The sequence below is a fragment of the Struthio camelus genome, unplaced genomic scaffold (genome assembly GCF_040807025.1).
Source record: "Struthio camelus isolate bStrCam1 unplaced genomic scaffold, bStrCam1.hap1 HAP1_SCAFFOLD_82, whole genome shotgun sequence".
Taxonomy (NCBI): domain Eukaryota; kingdom Metazoa; phylum Chordata; class Aves; order Struthioniformes; family Struthionidae; genus Struthio; species Struthio camelus.
Window position 1 is genome coordinate 168,145 of NW_027182594.1, and position 15,252 is coordinate 183,396.

General features: G+C 76.2%; 1 protein-coding gene across 1 annotated transcript; it reads left to right on the forward strand.

The window, feature by feature from the left end:
- The first annotated feature begins 164 nt into the window (after window positions 1-164).
- SPHK2 (sphingosine kinase 2) lies at window positions 165-14,159 on the forward strand. The gene is made up of 6 exons (XM_068929179.1): window positions 165-292; window positions 1,700-2,141; window positions 5,457-5,600; window positions 6,820-6,914; window positions 7,821-7,936; window positions 11,520-14,159. Exons 2-6 carry the CDS (start codon window positions 1,742-1,744, stop codon window positions 12,298-12,300), a joined length of 1,536 nt encoding a protein of 511 aa, XP_068785280.1. The 5' UTR covers window positions 165-292; window positions 1,700-1,741; the 3' UTR covers window positions 12,301-14,159.
- Window positions 14,160-15,252: the final 1,093 nt, after the last annotated feature.

A 15,252-nucleotide genomic window follows, 5' to 3' on the forward strand; every position in this document is an offset into this window, starting at 1 on the left:
ACGTGGCCGCCGCGCCGCTTCCGCCCGCCCGAGGGCGGGGCGGGCGCCTGATTGGCTGGCGGCGGGGGCTCGGCGGCGCCTGATTGGCTGGAGCGGAGAAGGCGCGTCCCCGCCCCGTCGGCGCTTCCGGGAAGGGGGAGGAGGAGGAAGGGGAGGAAGAGGAGGAGGAAGAGGAGGAGGAGGAGGAGCGCGGCCGCGGCACCTGCTCGGCGGGGGAAGGGCGCCGGCACCGGGGGGGCCGCCCCAGCCCCGCGCCCCCTCCCCCTCCAGCGGGACGGGGCTCCATGACACGGTGGGGAGCGACGGGGGCCGGGAGGGGACAAGGCCTGGGGGGAGGGGGGGACGACAGGGCATGGGGGCGGGTCTGGGGTCGTGGGGGGGGGCAGGATGGGGGGAGGTCAGGCCCGTGGGGGGGCGGGTTGGGGGGGGGTCTGGGGTCGTGGGGGGGGCAGGATGGGGGGCGGGTTGGGGGGAGGTCAGGCCCGTGGGGGGGCGGGTTGGGGGGGGTCTGGGGTCGTGGGGGGGGCAGGACGGGGGGGGGTTGGGGGGAGGTCAGGCCCGTGGGGGGGCGGGTTGGGGGGGGTCTGGGGTCGTGGGGGGGGCAGGACGGGGGGGGGGTTGGGGGGAGGTCAGGCCCGTGGGGGTCTGGGGTCGTGGGGGGGGCAGGATGGGGGGCGGGTTGGGGGGAGGTCAGGCCCGTGGGGGGGCGGGTTGGGGGGGGTCTGGGGTCGTGGGGGGGGCAGGATGGGGGGCGGGTTGGGGGGAGGTCAGGCCCGTGGGGGGGCGGGTTGGGGGGGGTCTGGGGGTGTGGGGGGGCAGGACGGGGGGCGGGTTTGGGGGGTGTCTAGGGCTGGAGGGGGCGGTTTGGGGGGGGTCTGGGGCCGTGGGGGGGCAGGACCGTGGGGGGGGTGTCTAGGGCCGGGGGGAGGGATTTGGGGGGGTTTGGGTGGGGTAGGACTGTGGGGGGGTGGGTTTGAGGGGGGTCTAGGACTGGAGGGGATGGGTTGGGGGGGTCTGAGGCTGCGGGGGGGGCAGGACCGTGGGGAGGTGGGTTTGGGGGGGTCTGGGGCTGCGGGGGGGCAGGTTGGGGGGGTCTAGGACTGGAGGGAGTGGGTTGGGGGGTCTGGGGCTGTGGGGGGGGGGTCATGACTGCGGGGGGGGTGGGTTTGGGGGGGGTCTGGGGCCGTGGGGGGGTTATGACTGTGGGGGGGTGGGTTTTGGGGGGGTCTGGGGCTGTGGAGGGGGTCATGACTGTGGGGGGGTGGGTTTGGGGGGGGTCTGGGGCCGTGGGGGGGGGTCATGACTGTGGGGTGGGTGGGTTTGGGGGGGGTCTGGGGCTGCGGGGGGGGGGGAACAAGACCAGGGGATGAGGGACCAGGGGGGTCCAGAGAGCCCCGGGGGGGGGGGAAGTTAATGTTGGGGGGGGGGAACACGGTGCCCCCCTCCACCAGCAGCTCCGTGGGGCCCCGGACTTCCCCCCCCCCCCCCGAGATCAAAGCGGGCCCGGCGGGCCCCTCCCCCGCCCCGCCTTCGTTAGCCACTCGCCTAACGAGGCCGGGAGCGGTGAGGAGGCTGCCGGCGGGTCCGGGGGGGGGGGGGGTGTCCCGGGCTGGGGGGAGGCTGGATGGGGGGGGGGGGGGCGGACAGAGGCAGGTCCCCCCCCCCCCCCAAACTAACTCCGTGTCCCCCCCCCCCCCAGGGCCGCGCGGAGCCCCCAGAGCCCGGCGGCGGCGGCGGCGGGATGAGCGAGGAGCCGCTGCTGCTGGGCGAGTTCGGCGCCCACCCGGCGGCCGGCGGCGCCCGCTACGCCCTGCGGCTGACGCGCTCGGCGCTGCACGTGCAGCCCCTGGCGCCGGGGGCCGGGCCGGCGGCCGTGCTGCGCCTGGCCGACGTGGTGGGCTGCCACACGCTGCGCAGCCGGGCCCCCGGCCTGGCCGCCGCCGCCTTCTTCGCCGTCTACGCCTACCCGGCCCGGCCCCGGCCCCGCGGCCCCCGGCCCGGCCCCCGCGGCCGCCAGCGCGCCGCCCGCACCTTCCGCGTCGACCGCGCCCCCCGCTACGAGGACAACCGCCGCCTGGCCGACAAGTGGGCCCGCGCCATCAGGTGCCTCGTGCTCGGCGTCGCCTTCTCCGCCGACGCCGGTGAGCCCCCCTGCGGCCCAAGGGCCCGGGCGTCCGGGGGTGGGGGCGGGCGCGGGGGGGCCCGGCAGTCTGGGACACGGGGGCCCAGGCGTCCGGGAGTGCGCGGGGAGGGCCCAGGCGTCTGGGACACGGGGGCCCAGGCGTCCGGGAGTGCGTGGGGAGGGCCCAGGTGTCCGGGGCTGCAGGAGGGCCCAGGAGCCAGGGACATGGGGGCCCAGGCGTCCGGGAGTGTGTGGGGAGGGCCCAGGCGTCCGGGAGTGCGCGGGGAGGGCCCAGGAGCCAGGGACATGGGGACCCAGGCGTCCGGGAGCACGAGGGCCCAGGTGTCCGGGGCTGTGGGAGGGCCCGGGAGTCTGGGACACGGGGGCCCAGGTGTCCGGGAGTGCGCGGGGAGGGCCCAGGTGTCCGGGAGTGCGCGGGGAGGGCCCAGGCGTCTGGGACACGGGGACCCAGGTGTCCGGGAGTGCGCGGGGAGGGCCCAGGCGTCTGGGACATGGGGACCCAGGCGTCCGGGAGCACGAGGGCCCAGGTGTCCGGGGCTGTGGGAGGGCCTGGGAGTCTGGGACACGGGGGCCCAGGCGTCCGGGAGTGCGCGGGGAGGGCCCAGGCGTCTGGGACACGGGGGCCCAGGCGTCCGGGGCTGCGGGAGGGCCCAGGAGCCAGGGACATGGGGACCCAGGCATCCGGGAGCACGAGGGCCCAGGTGTCCGGGAGTGCGTGGGGGGGGGCCCAGGCGTCCGGAGTGCGCGGGGAGGGCCCAGGCGTCCGGGAGTGCACGGGGAGGGCCCAGGCGTCTGGGACACGGGGGCCCAGGCGTCCGGGAGTGCGCGGGGAGGGCCCAGGCGTCCGGGAGTGCGCGGGGAGGGCCCAGGTGTCCAGGGCTGTGGGAGGGCCCAGGAGCCAGGGACATGGGGACCCAGGCGTCCGGGAGCACGAGGGCCCAGGTGTCCGGGGCTGTGGGAGGGCCCGGGAGTCTGGGACACGGGGGCCCAGGTGTCCGGGAGTGCGCGGGGAGGGCCCAGGTGTCCGGGAGTGCGCGGGGAGGGCCCAGGCGTCTGGGACATGGGGGCCCAGGCGTCCGGGAGTGCGCGGGGAGGGCCCAGGCGTCTGGGACATGGGGACCCAGGCATCCGGGAGCACGAGGGCCCAGGTGTCCGGGGCTGTGGGAGGGCCCGGGAGTCTGGGACACGGGGGCCCAGGCGTCCGGGAGTGCGCGGGGAGGCCCAGGTGTCCGGGAGTGCGCGGGGAGGGCCCAGGAGCCAGGGACATGGGGACCCAGGCGTCCGGGAGCACGAGGGCCCAGGTGTCCGGGGCTGTGGGAGGGCCCGGGAGTCTGGGACACGGGGGCCCAGGAGTCCGGGAGTGCGCGGGGAGGGCCCAGGCGTCTGGGACACGGGGGCCCAGGCGTCCGGGAGTGCGTGGGGAGGGCCCAGGCATCCGGGACTGCGCAGGGAGGGCCCAGGTGTCCGGGGCTGCAGGAGGGCCCAGGAGCCAGGGACATGGGGGCCCAGGCGTCCGGGAGTGTGTGGGGAGGGCCCAGGAGTCTGAGACACGGGGGCCCAGGTGTCCGGGAGTGCGCGGGGAGGGCCCAGGTGTCCGGGAGTGCGCGGGGAGGGCCCAGGCGTCCGGGAGTGCGCGGGGAGGGCCTAGGCGTCTGGGACACGGGGACCCAGGCGTCCGGGAGCACGAGGGCCCAGGTGTCCGGGGCTGTGGGAGGGCCCGGGAGTCTGGGACACGGGGGCCCAGGAGTCCGGGAGTGCGCGGGGAGGGCCCAGGCGTCTGGGACACGGGGGCCCAGGCGTCCGGGGCTGCGGGAGGGCCCAGGAGCCAGGGACATGGGGACCCAGGCATCCGGGAGCACGAGGGCCCAGGTGTCCGGGGCTGCGGGAGGGCCCAGGAGTCTGAGACACGGGGGCCCAGGAGTCCGGGAGTGCGCAGGGAGGGCCCAGGCGTCCGGGGCTGCGGGAGGGCCCAGGAGTCCGGGAGTGCACAGGAAGGGCCCAGGTGTCCGGGGCTGTGGGAGGGCCCAGGAGTCCGGGAGTGCGCGAGGAGGGCCAGGCGTCCAGGGGAGCGCAGGGGGAGGACCCAGGCGTCCGGGGCCTGAGACCACCTTTACCCCCTCTTACAACCCCTGGATGCTGCTGCCTTCCCAGATGGGCCCAGGCGTCCGGGCGCTGCTGAGGGCCCAGGTGTCCCTCCCCTTTCCCCCCCCCCCCACCCCCGACACCCCCCGGGGCCCGGGAGGGACCCAGGCGTCCGGGCGCCCGGCTGCACCCGCCGGGGCCGGTCGCGGCAGGCGGAACGAGTCCGTCCCGCGAGCCGTCGCCTGCGGCACCGGCGCCGCCCGGACGCCTGGGTCCCTCTCGGCTCCTCCCCCCCCCCCCAATCACCTGTCCAGGTGTTTTTGTGGGGGCGGGGCCTTTGCAGGGCTCCTCCCACCACTCCCAAGTCGGGGGGGGGGCTGCTGATGGGATAAAGGAGCCCAGGTGTCCGGGCCCCCCCCCCCACCCTCCCTGGGGGGCCCAGGCGTCCGGGCCCCTCCACAGCCTTCTGTGGTTTCCGGGGGGGGGGTGTCAGGCCTTTATCTCCCCTCTCGCAGCTCTTCCTCTGGGGCCGTGGGCCCAGGCGTCCGGGCTTCCCCCCCCCCCCGCCTCTCGGGCCCAGGCGTCCGGGCTCCACCCACCCCACCCCGCAGGGACCCAGGCGTCCAGGCTGCTTCCCCCCCCCCAACAGGGGCCCAGGTGTCCGGGCTTTGCCGAGACCCCCTGGTCCCCTGAGCTGGCTGTGGGCCCCGGTGTCCGGGCGGCCCTGCGTCCCCGCTCCCAGTGGCAGGGCCCTGGCGTCCGGGCAGCTCCCGGCTGTGGGGCCCCGGCGTCCGGGTGGGGGCCCCGGCGTCCGGGTGGGGGCCCCGGCGTCCCCGCTCGCGGTGGGAGCCCCGGCGTCCGGGCGGGGGCCCCGGCGTCCCCGCTCGCGGTGGGAGCCCCGGCGTCCGGGTGGGGGCCCTGGCGTCCCCGCTCGCGGTGGGAGCCCCGGTGTCCGGGCGGGGGCCCCGGCGTCCCCGCTCGCGGCAGGGCCCCGGTGTCCGGGCGGGGGCCCCGGTGTCCGGGTGGGGGCCCCGGCGTCCCCGCTCGCGGCGGGGCCCCGGCGTCCGGGCGGGGGCCCCGGCGTCCCCGCTCACGGCAGGGCCCCGGTGTCCGGGTGGGGGCCCCGGCGTCCCCGCTCGCGGTGGGAGCCCCGGCGTCCGGGCGGGGGCCCCGGCGTCCCCGCTCGCGGCGGGGCCCCGGCGTCCGGGCGGGGGCTGACGGTGCCGCGCAGAGGCGCCGGCGCTGCCGCGGCCGCGGCGGCTGCTGCTGCTGCTGAACCCGTTCGGGGGCCGGGGCCGGGCGCTGCGGTGGTGCCGGAGCCACGTGCTGCCCATGCTGGCGGAGGCCGGCGTCGCCTTCAACCTCGTCCAGACCGGTGCGGCCCGGGGGGGCGATGGGGGGCAGTGGGGGGTCCGGGGGAGCAATGGGGGGGGTCCGGGGGGTGACGAGGGGTCGATGGGGGGCTCTGGGGGACACTGGGGGGTCTGGGAGGCGATGGGGGGGCGATGGGGGAGTCTGGGGGTCACTGGGAGGGTCCGGGGGGCGATCGGGGGGTGTCTAGGGCTCACTCGGGGGGTCCGGGGGGTGATGAGGGGTCGATGAGGGGCTCTGGGGGACACTGGGGGGTCCGGGGGGCGATGGGGGGGTCTGGGGGGCGATGGGGGAGCAATGGGGGGTGTCTAGGGCTCACTCGGGGGGTCCGGGGGGTGACGAGGGGTCGATGAGGGGCTCTGGGGGACACTGGGGGGTCCGGGGGGCGATGGGGGGGTCTGGGGGGCAATGGGGGAGCAATGGGGGGGTGTCTAGGGCTCACTGGGGGGGGTCCGGGGGGTGGCAAGGGGTCGATGGGGGGCTCTGGGGGACACTGGGGGGTCCGGGGGGCGATGGGGGGGTCTGGGGGGCGATGGGGGAGCAATGGGGGGGATATCTAGGGGTCACTGGGGGGTTCTGGGGGGTGGCAAGGGGTCGATGGGGGGCTCTGGGGGACACTGGGGGGTACGGGGGGCGATGGGGGGGTCTGGGGGGTGATGGGGGAGCAATGGGGGGGATATCTAGGGGTCACTGGGGGGGTCTGGGGGGTGACGAGGGGTCGATGGGGGGCTCTGGGGGGTCCGGGGGGCGATGGGGGGGTGATGGGGGAGTCTGGGGGGCGATGGGGGAGCAATGGGGGGGGTGTCTAGGGCTCACTGGGGGGGTCTGGGGGTGATGAGGGGCAGTGGGGGGCGATGGGGGGGTCTGGGGGGCAGTAGGAGGGTCCAGGGAGCAATGGGGGAGCAATGGGGGGGTATCTAGGGGTCACTGGGGGGGGTCTGGGGGGCAGTGGGGGGGCTGGGGAGGGCAGCGAGGGGCTCAGGGGTCACTGGGTGATCCAGGGGGCAATGGGGGACCTGGGGGGGCAGTGGGGGGGGTCCAAGGGGTGAAGGGGGATCCAGGGGGGGGTGGGGGAAGGTGGGGGGGGCGATGGGGGGTCTGGGGGGTCCATGGGGCAAGGGAGGGCGCCGGGGGGGAGGGCAGGAGGCAGATGGGGGCCAGGGGGTGTTGGGGGGCTCCGGGGGGGCCCAGGCGTCCGGGGCTGACGCATCCCCCCCCCCCAGAGCGGGCGAACCACGCGCGGGAGCTGGTGACGGGGATCAGCCTGGCCGAGTGGGACGGGATCGTCACCCTCTCCGGGGACGGGCTCCTCTACGAGGTACCGGGGCCCAGGCGTCCGGGACCCCCCAACACCCCCCCAGGGGCCCAGGCGTCCGGGACCCCCCAACACCCCCCCCCAGGGGCCCAGGCGTCCGGGGACCCCCCCAAACCCCCCAGAGGCCCAGGCGTCCGGGACCCCCCCAACACCTCCCCAGGGGCCCAGGCGTCCGGGACCCCTGCAACCCCCCAGGGGCCCAGGTGTCCGGGGACCCCCCCAACACCCCCCCAGGGGCCCAGGCGTCCAGGCCCCCCGCAACCCCCCCAGGGGCCCAGGTGTCCGGGCCCCCCGCAACACCCCCGCAGGGGCCCAGGCGTCCGGGACCCCCCCCAACACCCCCGCAGGGGCCCAGGCGTCCGGGATCCCCGCAACCCCCCCAGGGGCCCAGGCGTCCGGGACCCCCCCCAACACCCCCCCAGGGGCCCAGGCGTCCGGGATCCCCGCAACCCCCCCAGGGGCCCAGGCGTCCGGGTCCCCTCCAACCCCCCCAGGGGCCCAGGCGTCCGGGACCCGCCCAACACCTCCCCAGGGGCCCAGGCGTCCGGGTCCCCTCCAACCCCCCCAGGGGCCCAGGCGTCCGGGTCCCCTCCAACCCCCCCAGGGGCCCAGGCGTCCGGGACCCGCCCAACACCTCCCCAGGGGCCCAGGCGTCCGGGACCCCCGCAACCCCCTCAGGGGCCCAGGCGTCCGGGGACCCCCCCCATCACCCCCCCAGGGGCCCAGGCGTCCGGGGAACCCCCCCCCAACCCCCCTCCCCCAGGGCCCACCTCCCCAACGCCCCCCTCCCCGGGGGGGGCCCAGGCGTCCGGGAGGGACCCAGGCGTCCGGGTCCCCTTTCCCTTTGGGCTGCGGGGGAGGAGGGGGCCCAGGCGTCCGGCTGAGCCCCCCCCCCCCCCCCCCCCGCAGGTGGTGAACGGGCTGATGGCGCGGCGGGACTGGGCGGCCGCCCTGCGCACGCCCCTGGGCATCCTGCCCTGCGGCTCCGGCAACGCCCTGGCCGGCGCCGTCAACTTCCACGCCGGGTAGGCACACGCGTGTGCGCGGGGCCGGGGGGGGGGGGGACACACGCGTGTGCGCGGGGCCGGGGGCGCCTGCCGCCTCCTCGCCTGTCCCGTGGCCCCCGGTCACGTCCCCGTGCGTGCTGTGTGTGTCCCCCCCCCCCGCGTGCGCTGTGTCCTGCCTGTCCCGTGTCCCCACGCGTGTCACGTGCGCCACGTCCCCACGCGCCTCACGTGCCGCCTCTGCGCGAGCGTCATGTCCGCACACGGCTTGCGTGTGCCGCGTCCTGTTGTCGCATCCGCATGCGTGTTCTGTCCCCACGTGTCCCGGGGTCACATCTGCGTGAGCATCGCGTCCCCACGCGTGTCACGTGTCACGCCTGCGTGAGTGTCATGTCCGCATGCGCGTCATCTGCCGCGTCCATGTGCGCGTCTCGTCCCCCCGCGTGTTGTGTGCCATGTTCGCGTGTGCGTGTCGCGTCCCCGTGTGCGTCGTGTGCCGTGTGCGTGTCGCGTCCCTGTGTGCGTTGTGTGCTGTGTGCGTGTCGTGTCCCTGTGTGCGTGTGCCGTGTCCGCGTGCGCGTCGCGTCCCCACGTGTCGTGTGCCGTGTGCATGTCGCGTCCCTGTGTGCCGTGTGCCGCGTGTGCGTCGCGTCCCCACGTGTCGTGTGCCGTGTCCGTGTGCGCGTCCCCGCGTGCGTGTCGTGTGCCGTGCCCGTGTGCATGTCGCGTCCCTGTGTGTCGTGTGCTGTCCCCGCGTGTGCGTCCGCGTCCCCACGTGCGTCCCCGTGTGCGTGTCGTGTGCCGTGTCCGTGTCCGCGTGCGTGTCCCTGCGTGTCGTGTGCCGTGTCCGTGTGCGCATCCCCGTGTGCCATGTCCGCGTGCGCGTCCCTGCGTGCGTCCCCGTGTGCCGTGCCCGCGTGCGCGTTGCGTCCCCGTGTGCATGTCGTGTGCCGCGTGCGTGTCGCGTCCCCACGTGTCGTGTGCCGTCCCCGTGTGCGTGTCGTGTGCCGTGTCCGTGTCCGCGTGCGCGTCCCCACGTGCGTCCCCGTGTGCCGTGTGCGCGTCGCGTCCCCGTGTGTGTGTCGTGTGCCGTGTCCGTGTCTGCGTGCGTGTCCCCACGTGCGTCCCCGTGTGCCGTCCCCGTGTGCGCGTCGCGCCCCCACGTGTCGTGTGCCGTCCCCGCGTGCGTGTCGTGTGCCGTGTCCGTATCCGCGTGCGCGTCCCCACGTGCGTCCCCGTGTGCCGTGCCCGCGTGCGCGTCGCGTCCCCGTGTGCCGTGTGCCGTGTCCGTATGCCGTCCCCACGTGCCGTGTGCCGTGTCCGTGTGCCGTCCCCGTGTGCGCGTCGCGTCCCCACGTGCCGTGTGCCGTCCCCGCGTGCGTGTCGTGTGCCGTGTCCGTGTCCACGTGCGCGTCCCCACGTGCGTCCCCGTGTGCCGTGTGTGCGTGCACCGTCGCGTCCCCGCGTGCATGTCGTGTGCCGTGTCCGTGTCCGCGTGTGCGTCCCCACGTGCGTCCCCGTGTGCCGTCCCCGCGTGCGCGTCGCGTTCCCGTGTGCGTGTCGTGCGCCGTGCCCGTGTGCATGTCGCGTCCCGTGTGTCGTGTGCCGTGGGCGCGTTGCGTCCCCACGTGTCGTGTCCCCGCGTGTGCGTCGTGTCCCCGTGTGCGTGTCGTGTGCCGTGTCCGTGTGCCGTCCCCGTGTGCATGTTGTGTGCTGTGTGCGTGTCGCGTCCCCACGTGTTGTGTGCCGTCCCCGTGTGCGTGTTGTGTGCCGTCCCCGCGTGCGCGTCCCCACGTGCGCGTCCCCACGTGCGCGTCCCCACGTGCGTCCCCGTGTGCCGCGTGTGCGTCGCGCCCCCGCGTGCGTGTCGTGTGCCATGTGTGCGTGCGCGTCCCATCCCCGCGTGCGCGTCGCGTCCCCACGTGTCGTGTCCCCGCGTGTGCATCGCGTCCCCGTGTGCGTGTCGTGTGCCGTGTCCGTGTGCATCGCGCCCCCGCGTGCGTGTCGTGTGCCGTGTGCGTGTCGCGTCCCTACGTGTCGTGTGCCGTCCCCGTGTGTGTCGTGTGCCGTGTCCGTGTCTGCGTGCGTGTCCCCACGTGCGCCCCCGTGTGCCGTCCCTGCGTGCGTGTCGCGTCCCCGCGTGTCGTGTGCCGTGTCCGTGTGCGCGTCCCCATGTGCATGTCGTGTGCCGTGTGCGTCGCGTTGCGTCCCCACGTGCGTCCCCGTGTGCCGTCCCTGCGTGCGCGTCGCGTCCCCGTGTGCGTGTCGTGTGCCGTGTGTGCGTGCGCGTCGCGTCCCCACGTGTCGTGTGCCGTCCCCGCGTGCGTGTCGTGTGCCGTGTCCATGTGCGTGTCGCGTCCCCGCGTGCGTGTCGTGTGCCACGTGTGCGTGCGCGTCGCGTCCCCACGTGTCGTGTGCTGTGTCCGTGTGCCGTCCCCACGTGCCATGTGCCGTGCCCGTGTGCGCGTCGCGTCCCCGCGTGTCGTGTGCCGTCCCCGTGTGTGTGTCGTGTGCCGTGTCCGTGTGCCGTCCCCACGTGCGCGTCCCCACGTGCGTCCCCGTGTGCCGCGTGTGCGTCGCGCCCCCGCGTGCCTGTCGTGTGCTGTGTGTGCATGCGCGTCGTGTCCCCGCGTGCCGTGTGCCGTCCCCGCGTGCGCGTCGCGTCCCCGCGTGCCTGTCGTGTGCCGTGTGTGCGTTGCGTCCCCACGTGTCGTGTCCCCGCGTGTGCATCGCGCCCCCGTGTGCGTGTCGTGTGCCGTGTGCGTGTCGCGTCCCCACGTGTCGTGTGCCGTCCCCGTGTGCGTGTCGTGTGCCGTGTCCGTGTCTGCGTGCGCGTCCCCACGTGCGTCCCCGTGTGCCGTCCCCGCGTGCGCGTCCCCGCGTGTCGTGTGCCGTGTCCGTGTGCATGTCGCGTCCCTGTGTGTCGTGTGCTGTCCCCGCGTGTGCGTCGCGTCCCCACGTCGTGTCCCCGTGTGCGTGTCGTGTGCCGCGTGTGCATCGCGTCCCCACGTGTCGTGTGCCGTCCCCGTGTGCGTGTCGTGTGCCGTGTGCGTGCGCGTCCCCACGTGTCGTGTGCTGTGTCCGTGTGCGCATCCCTGTGTGCCGTGCCCGCGTGCGCGTCGCGCCCCCGCGTGCGTGTCGTGTGCCGCGTGCGTGTCGCGTCCCCACGTGTCGTGTGCCGTCCCCGCGTGCGTGTCGTGTGCCGTGTCCGTGTCCGTGTGCGCGTCCCCACGTGCGTCCCCGTGTGCCGTGCCCACGTGCGCGTCGCGTCCCCGTGTGCGTGTCGTGTGCCGTGTGTGCATCGTGTCGCGTCCCCGCGTGCCGTGTGCCGTGTCCGTGTGCCGTCCCCGCGTGCCGTGTGCCGTCCCCGCGTGTGCGTCGCGTCCCCGCGTGCCGTGCCCGTGTGCGTGTCCCCGTGTGCATGTCGTGTGCCGTCCCCGTGTGCGTGTCGTGTGCCGTGTGTGCGTCGCGTCGCGTCCCCACGTGTCGTGTGCCGTGTCCGTGTCCCTGTGCGTGTCCCCACGTGTCGTGTGCCGTCCCCGCGTGCGCGTGGCGTGTGCGCGTCGTGCGCCCCCCCGGCGTGACGGCCGCGGCCGGCCCGCAGGCTGCCGCCGGCGCTGGGCGTGGAGCTGCTGCAGAACTGCGCCGTGCTGCTGTGCCACGGCGCCCCGTCGCCCCTCGACCTGGTGGCCGTCACCACGGCCTCGGGCGCCCGCTGCTTCTCCTTCCTCAGCGTGGCCTGGGGCTTCGTCTCCGACGTGGACGTGGAGAGCGAGCGCTACCGGCGCGTGGGGGCCGCCCGCTTCGCCCTGGGCACGGCCCTGCGCCTGGCCGCCCTGCACACCTACCGCGGCCGCCTCTCCTACCTGCCGGCCGCCGAGCCGCCGCCGCCGCCCCGCGGCCGCCCCGACCTGCGGCCCCGCGCCCCCCCGGAGGAGCCGCCGCCGCCGCCCGCCGGCCCCGCGGACGACCTGCTGGTGCCGCTGGGGCAGCCGGTGCCGCCGTCCTGGGTGACGCTGGAGGGCGACTTCGTGCTGGTGCTGGCGCTGTACCAGACGCACCTGGGGGCCGAGCTGCTGGCCGCCCCCCGGGCCCGCTTCGACGAGGGCGTCATCCACCTGTGCTACGTGCGGGCCGGGGTCTCGCGGGCCGCCCTGGCCCGCCTCTTCCTGGCCATGGCGCGCGGGGCGCCCTGGGGCGCCGGCTGCCCCCACCTGGGCCGGGTGCCGGCTCGCGCCTTCCGCCTGGAGCCGCTGACGGCCCGCGGCGTCCTCACCGTGGACGGCGAGCGGGTCGAGTACGGCCCGCTGCAGGCGCAGATCCACCGCGGCCTGGCCCGCCTGCTCACCGGCACCCCCCCGGCCGGGGCCCCGGCGTCCGGCTGACGCTTCGCCCCCTGCCAAAGGCTGCGCCGGGGGCCCAGGCGTCCGGGGGCTGGCACCTTCCCGTCACCGTGGTGCGGGGCCCAGGCGTCCGGGGGCTGGCACCTTCCTGCCACCGTGGTGCGGGGCCCAGGCGTCCGGGGGCTGACCCCTTCCTGCCACCGTGGTGCAGGGCCCAGGCGTCCGGGGGCTGACCCCTTCCTGCCACCGTGGTGCAGGGCCCAGGCGTCCGGGGGCTGACCCCTTCCTGCCACCATGGTGGCCAGGACCCAGGCGTCCGGGTGACACTTCGCCCCCTGCCAAAGGCTGCGCCGGGGGCTGACCCCTTCCCGCCACTATGGTGCGGGGCCCAGGCGTCCGGGGGCTGACCCCTTCCCGCCACTGTGGTGCGGGGCCCAGGCGTCCGGGGGCTGACTCCTTCCTGCCACCGTGGTGCGGGGCCCAGGCGTCCGGGGGCTGGCACCTTCCCGTCACCGTGGTGCGGGGCCCAGGCGTCCGGGGGCTGACCCCTTCCTGCCACCGTGGTGCGGGGCCCAGGCGTCCGGGGGCTGACCCCTTCCTGCCACCGTGGTGCGGGGCCCAGGCGTCCGGGGGCTGACCCCTTCCTGCCACCGTGGTGCGGGGCCCAGGCGTCCGGGGGCTGGCACCTTCCCGCCACCGTGGTGCGGGGCCCAGGCGTCCGGGGGCTGACCCCTTCCTGCCACTGTGGTGCGGGGCCCAGGCGTCCGGGGGCTGACCCCTTCCTGCCACCATGGTGGCCAGGACCCAGGCGTCCGGGTGACACTTCGCCCCCTGCCAAAGGCTGCGCCGGGGGCTGACCCCTTCCCGCCACCGTGGTGCGGGGCCCAGGCGTCCGGGGGCTGACCCCTTCCCGCCACCGTGGTGCGGGGCCCAGGCGTCCGGGGGCTGGCACCTTCCCACCACCGTGGTGCGGGGCCCAGGCGTCCGGGGGCTGGCACCTTCCCGCCACTATGGTGCGGGGCCCAGGCGTCCGGGGGCTGACCCCTTCCTGCCACTGTGGTGCGGGGCCCAGGCGTCCGGGGGCTGACCCCTTCCCGCCACCGTGGTGCGGGGCCCAGGCGTCCGGGGGCTGGCACCTTCCCGTCACCGTGGTGCGGGGCCCAGGTGTCCGGGGGCTGACCCCTTCCCGCCACTATGGTGCGGGGCCCAGGCGTCCGGGGGCTGACCCCTTCCCGCCACCGTGGTGCGGGGCCCAGGCGTCCGGGGGCTGGCACCTTCCCGCCACTATGGTGTGGGGGCCCAGGCGTCCGGGGGCTGACTCCTTCCCACCACTGTGGTGCAGGGGCCCAGGTGTCCGGGTGACAATACAACCCCCCCCCCAAGGCTGCAGGGGCCCAGGTGTCCGGGTGACAGTACAACCCCCCCCCAAGGCTGAAGGGGCCCAGGTGTCCAGGTGACAGTACAACCCCCCCCCAAGGCTGAAGGGGCCCAGGTGTCCAGGTGACAGTACAACCCCCCCCCAAGGCTGCAGGGGCCCAGGTGTCCGGGTGACAGTACAACCCCCCCCCCCAAGGCTGCAGGGGCCCAGGTGTCCGGGTGACAGTACAACCCCCCCCCCCAAGGCTGCAGGGGCCCAGGTGTCCGGGTGACAGTACAACCCCCCCCCCCAAGGCTGCAGGGGCCCAGGTGTCCGGGCACTGACACCCCCCAGCTGTGTGGGTGTTGGGAGGGGAGGAAGGACCCAGGCGTCCGGGTGCCCTCCCTGCCCCGGGGGGGGGGGGGGCTGTCCATGGGGAGACGGTGCTGGGTTCCCCCCCCCCCTGGACGCCTGGGTCCCCTGGGTGCTGCCTCCCCCCCCAGCAGGAGGGAACACAGGTGTCTGGGTCGGCCCCCCCCCCACCATCTCCTGCCCGGACGCCTGGGTCCCGGGGGGGGGGGGGGTGTCCAGCCGCTCCCCCCCCCCCGTCCCCTCCGCGTCCCGCAGCGCCGACCTATGCAATAAAGCCGGAGCCTGGAGCGAGGCCTGTCCTTGGGGGGTCACGCGTGACGCAGGCGTGTGCGCGCACACGCGTGTGCTGGGGGGGGGCTCGAGCTGGGCGCCTGGGGACGCGCGTGCGCCCGCCTGGCCACGCACACGCGTGTGGGACCGGCCACGCAGACGCGTGCCGGCACGGTGACGGCGCGCGTGTGCACACGGCAATGACACGCGTGTGCGCGCCGCGCCGCGGGGTTCACAGGTTTATTCTGTACAAAATCCCCCCCCCGGGGTCTTTTCCCCCCTGAAAAGCCTCGCGTGGGGGGGGGTTTAAAGTGGTCAAAGTGCAGGGGGGGGGGCCGGACGCCTGGGCCCCCTCAGGGTGGGGGATGGGGCCGTGCTTGCTTCTGTCCCGAGCTGGGGAAGGGACCCAGGCGTCCGGGGGGGACCCGGCTCCCAGCGACGCTACTGGCCTGAACTGGAAATGGGTCGCTGGGAGGAACTGGGGGAGGGGAGGGGCCTCAGGGGGCCCAGGCGTCCGGCCCCCCCCCCCCAAAAAAAAAACCCCTCGACCTCCCGGTTGTCCCAGCAGGACCCCGGTGTCCGGGCAGGCTTGCCTCAGCACCCGGACGCCTGGGCCCCCTCTGGCTGGGGGGGAGCAGCAGAGTCTAGTGGTTGGGGGTGGGGCCACCCGGACGCCTGGGTCCCTGGGGGGGGGGGGGCAGTGCAGTCTAGCGGTTGGGGGGGGGGAGGGTGCGGGGGGGGGGCCCGGACGCCTGGGCCCCCTCCTGGAGTTGTGCTTTAAACCAGCCCTCGGGCCGGGGAATAAATATTTACAAGTGTGTGGTTGGGGGGGGGGGGGAACGGGGCCCAGGCGTCCGGGGACCCCCCCAGGTCTGGGAGGGCCCAGGCGTCCGGCCCTCGTGGGGGTGGGGTGGGGGGAAAACAGTCCAGTTCGGGGGACCCCGCCGGGGCGGAGCCGGGTCCCGGTTCCGGGGGGTCCCGGTTCCGGGGGGTCC

What these genes read in the sequence shown, in the direction of transcription:
- SPHK2 (XM_068929179.1), top strand. Translation starts at nt 1,742, where the DNA reads ATGAGCGAGGAGCCGCTGCTGCTGGGCGAGTTCGGCGCCCACCCGGCG. An exon ending in CGCCTTCTCCGCCGACGCCG is followed by an intron (nt 2,142 to 5,456) that starts GTGAGCCCCCCT and finishes GGTGCCGCGCAG; the next exon opens with AGGCGCCGGCGCTGCCGCGG. An exon ending in GGGACGGGCTCCTCTACGAG is followed by an intron (nt 6,915 to 7,820) that starts GTACCGGGGCCC and finishes CCCCCCCCGCAG; the next exon opens with GTGGTGAACGGGCTGATGGC.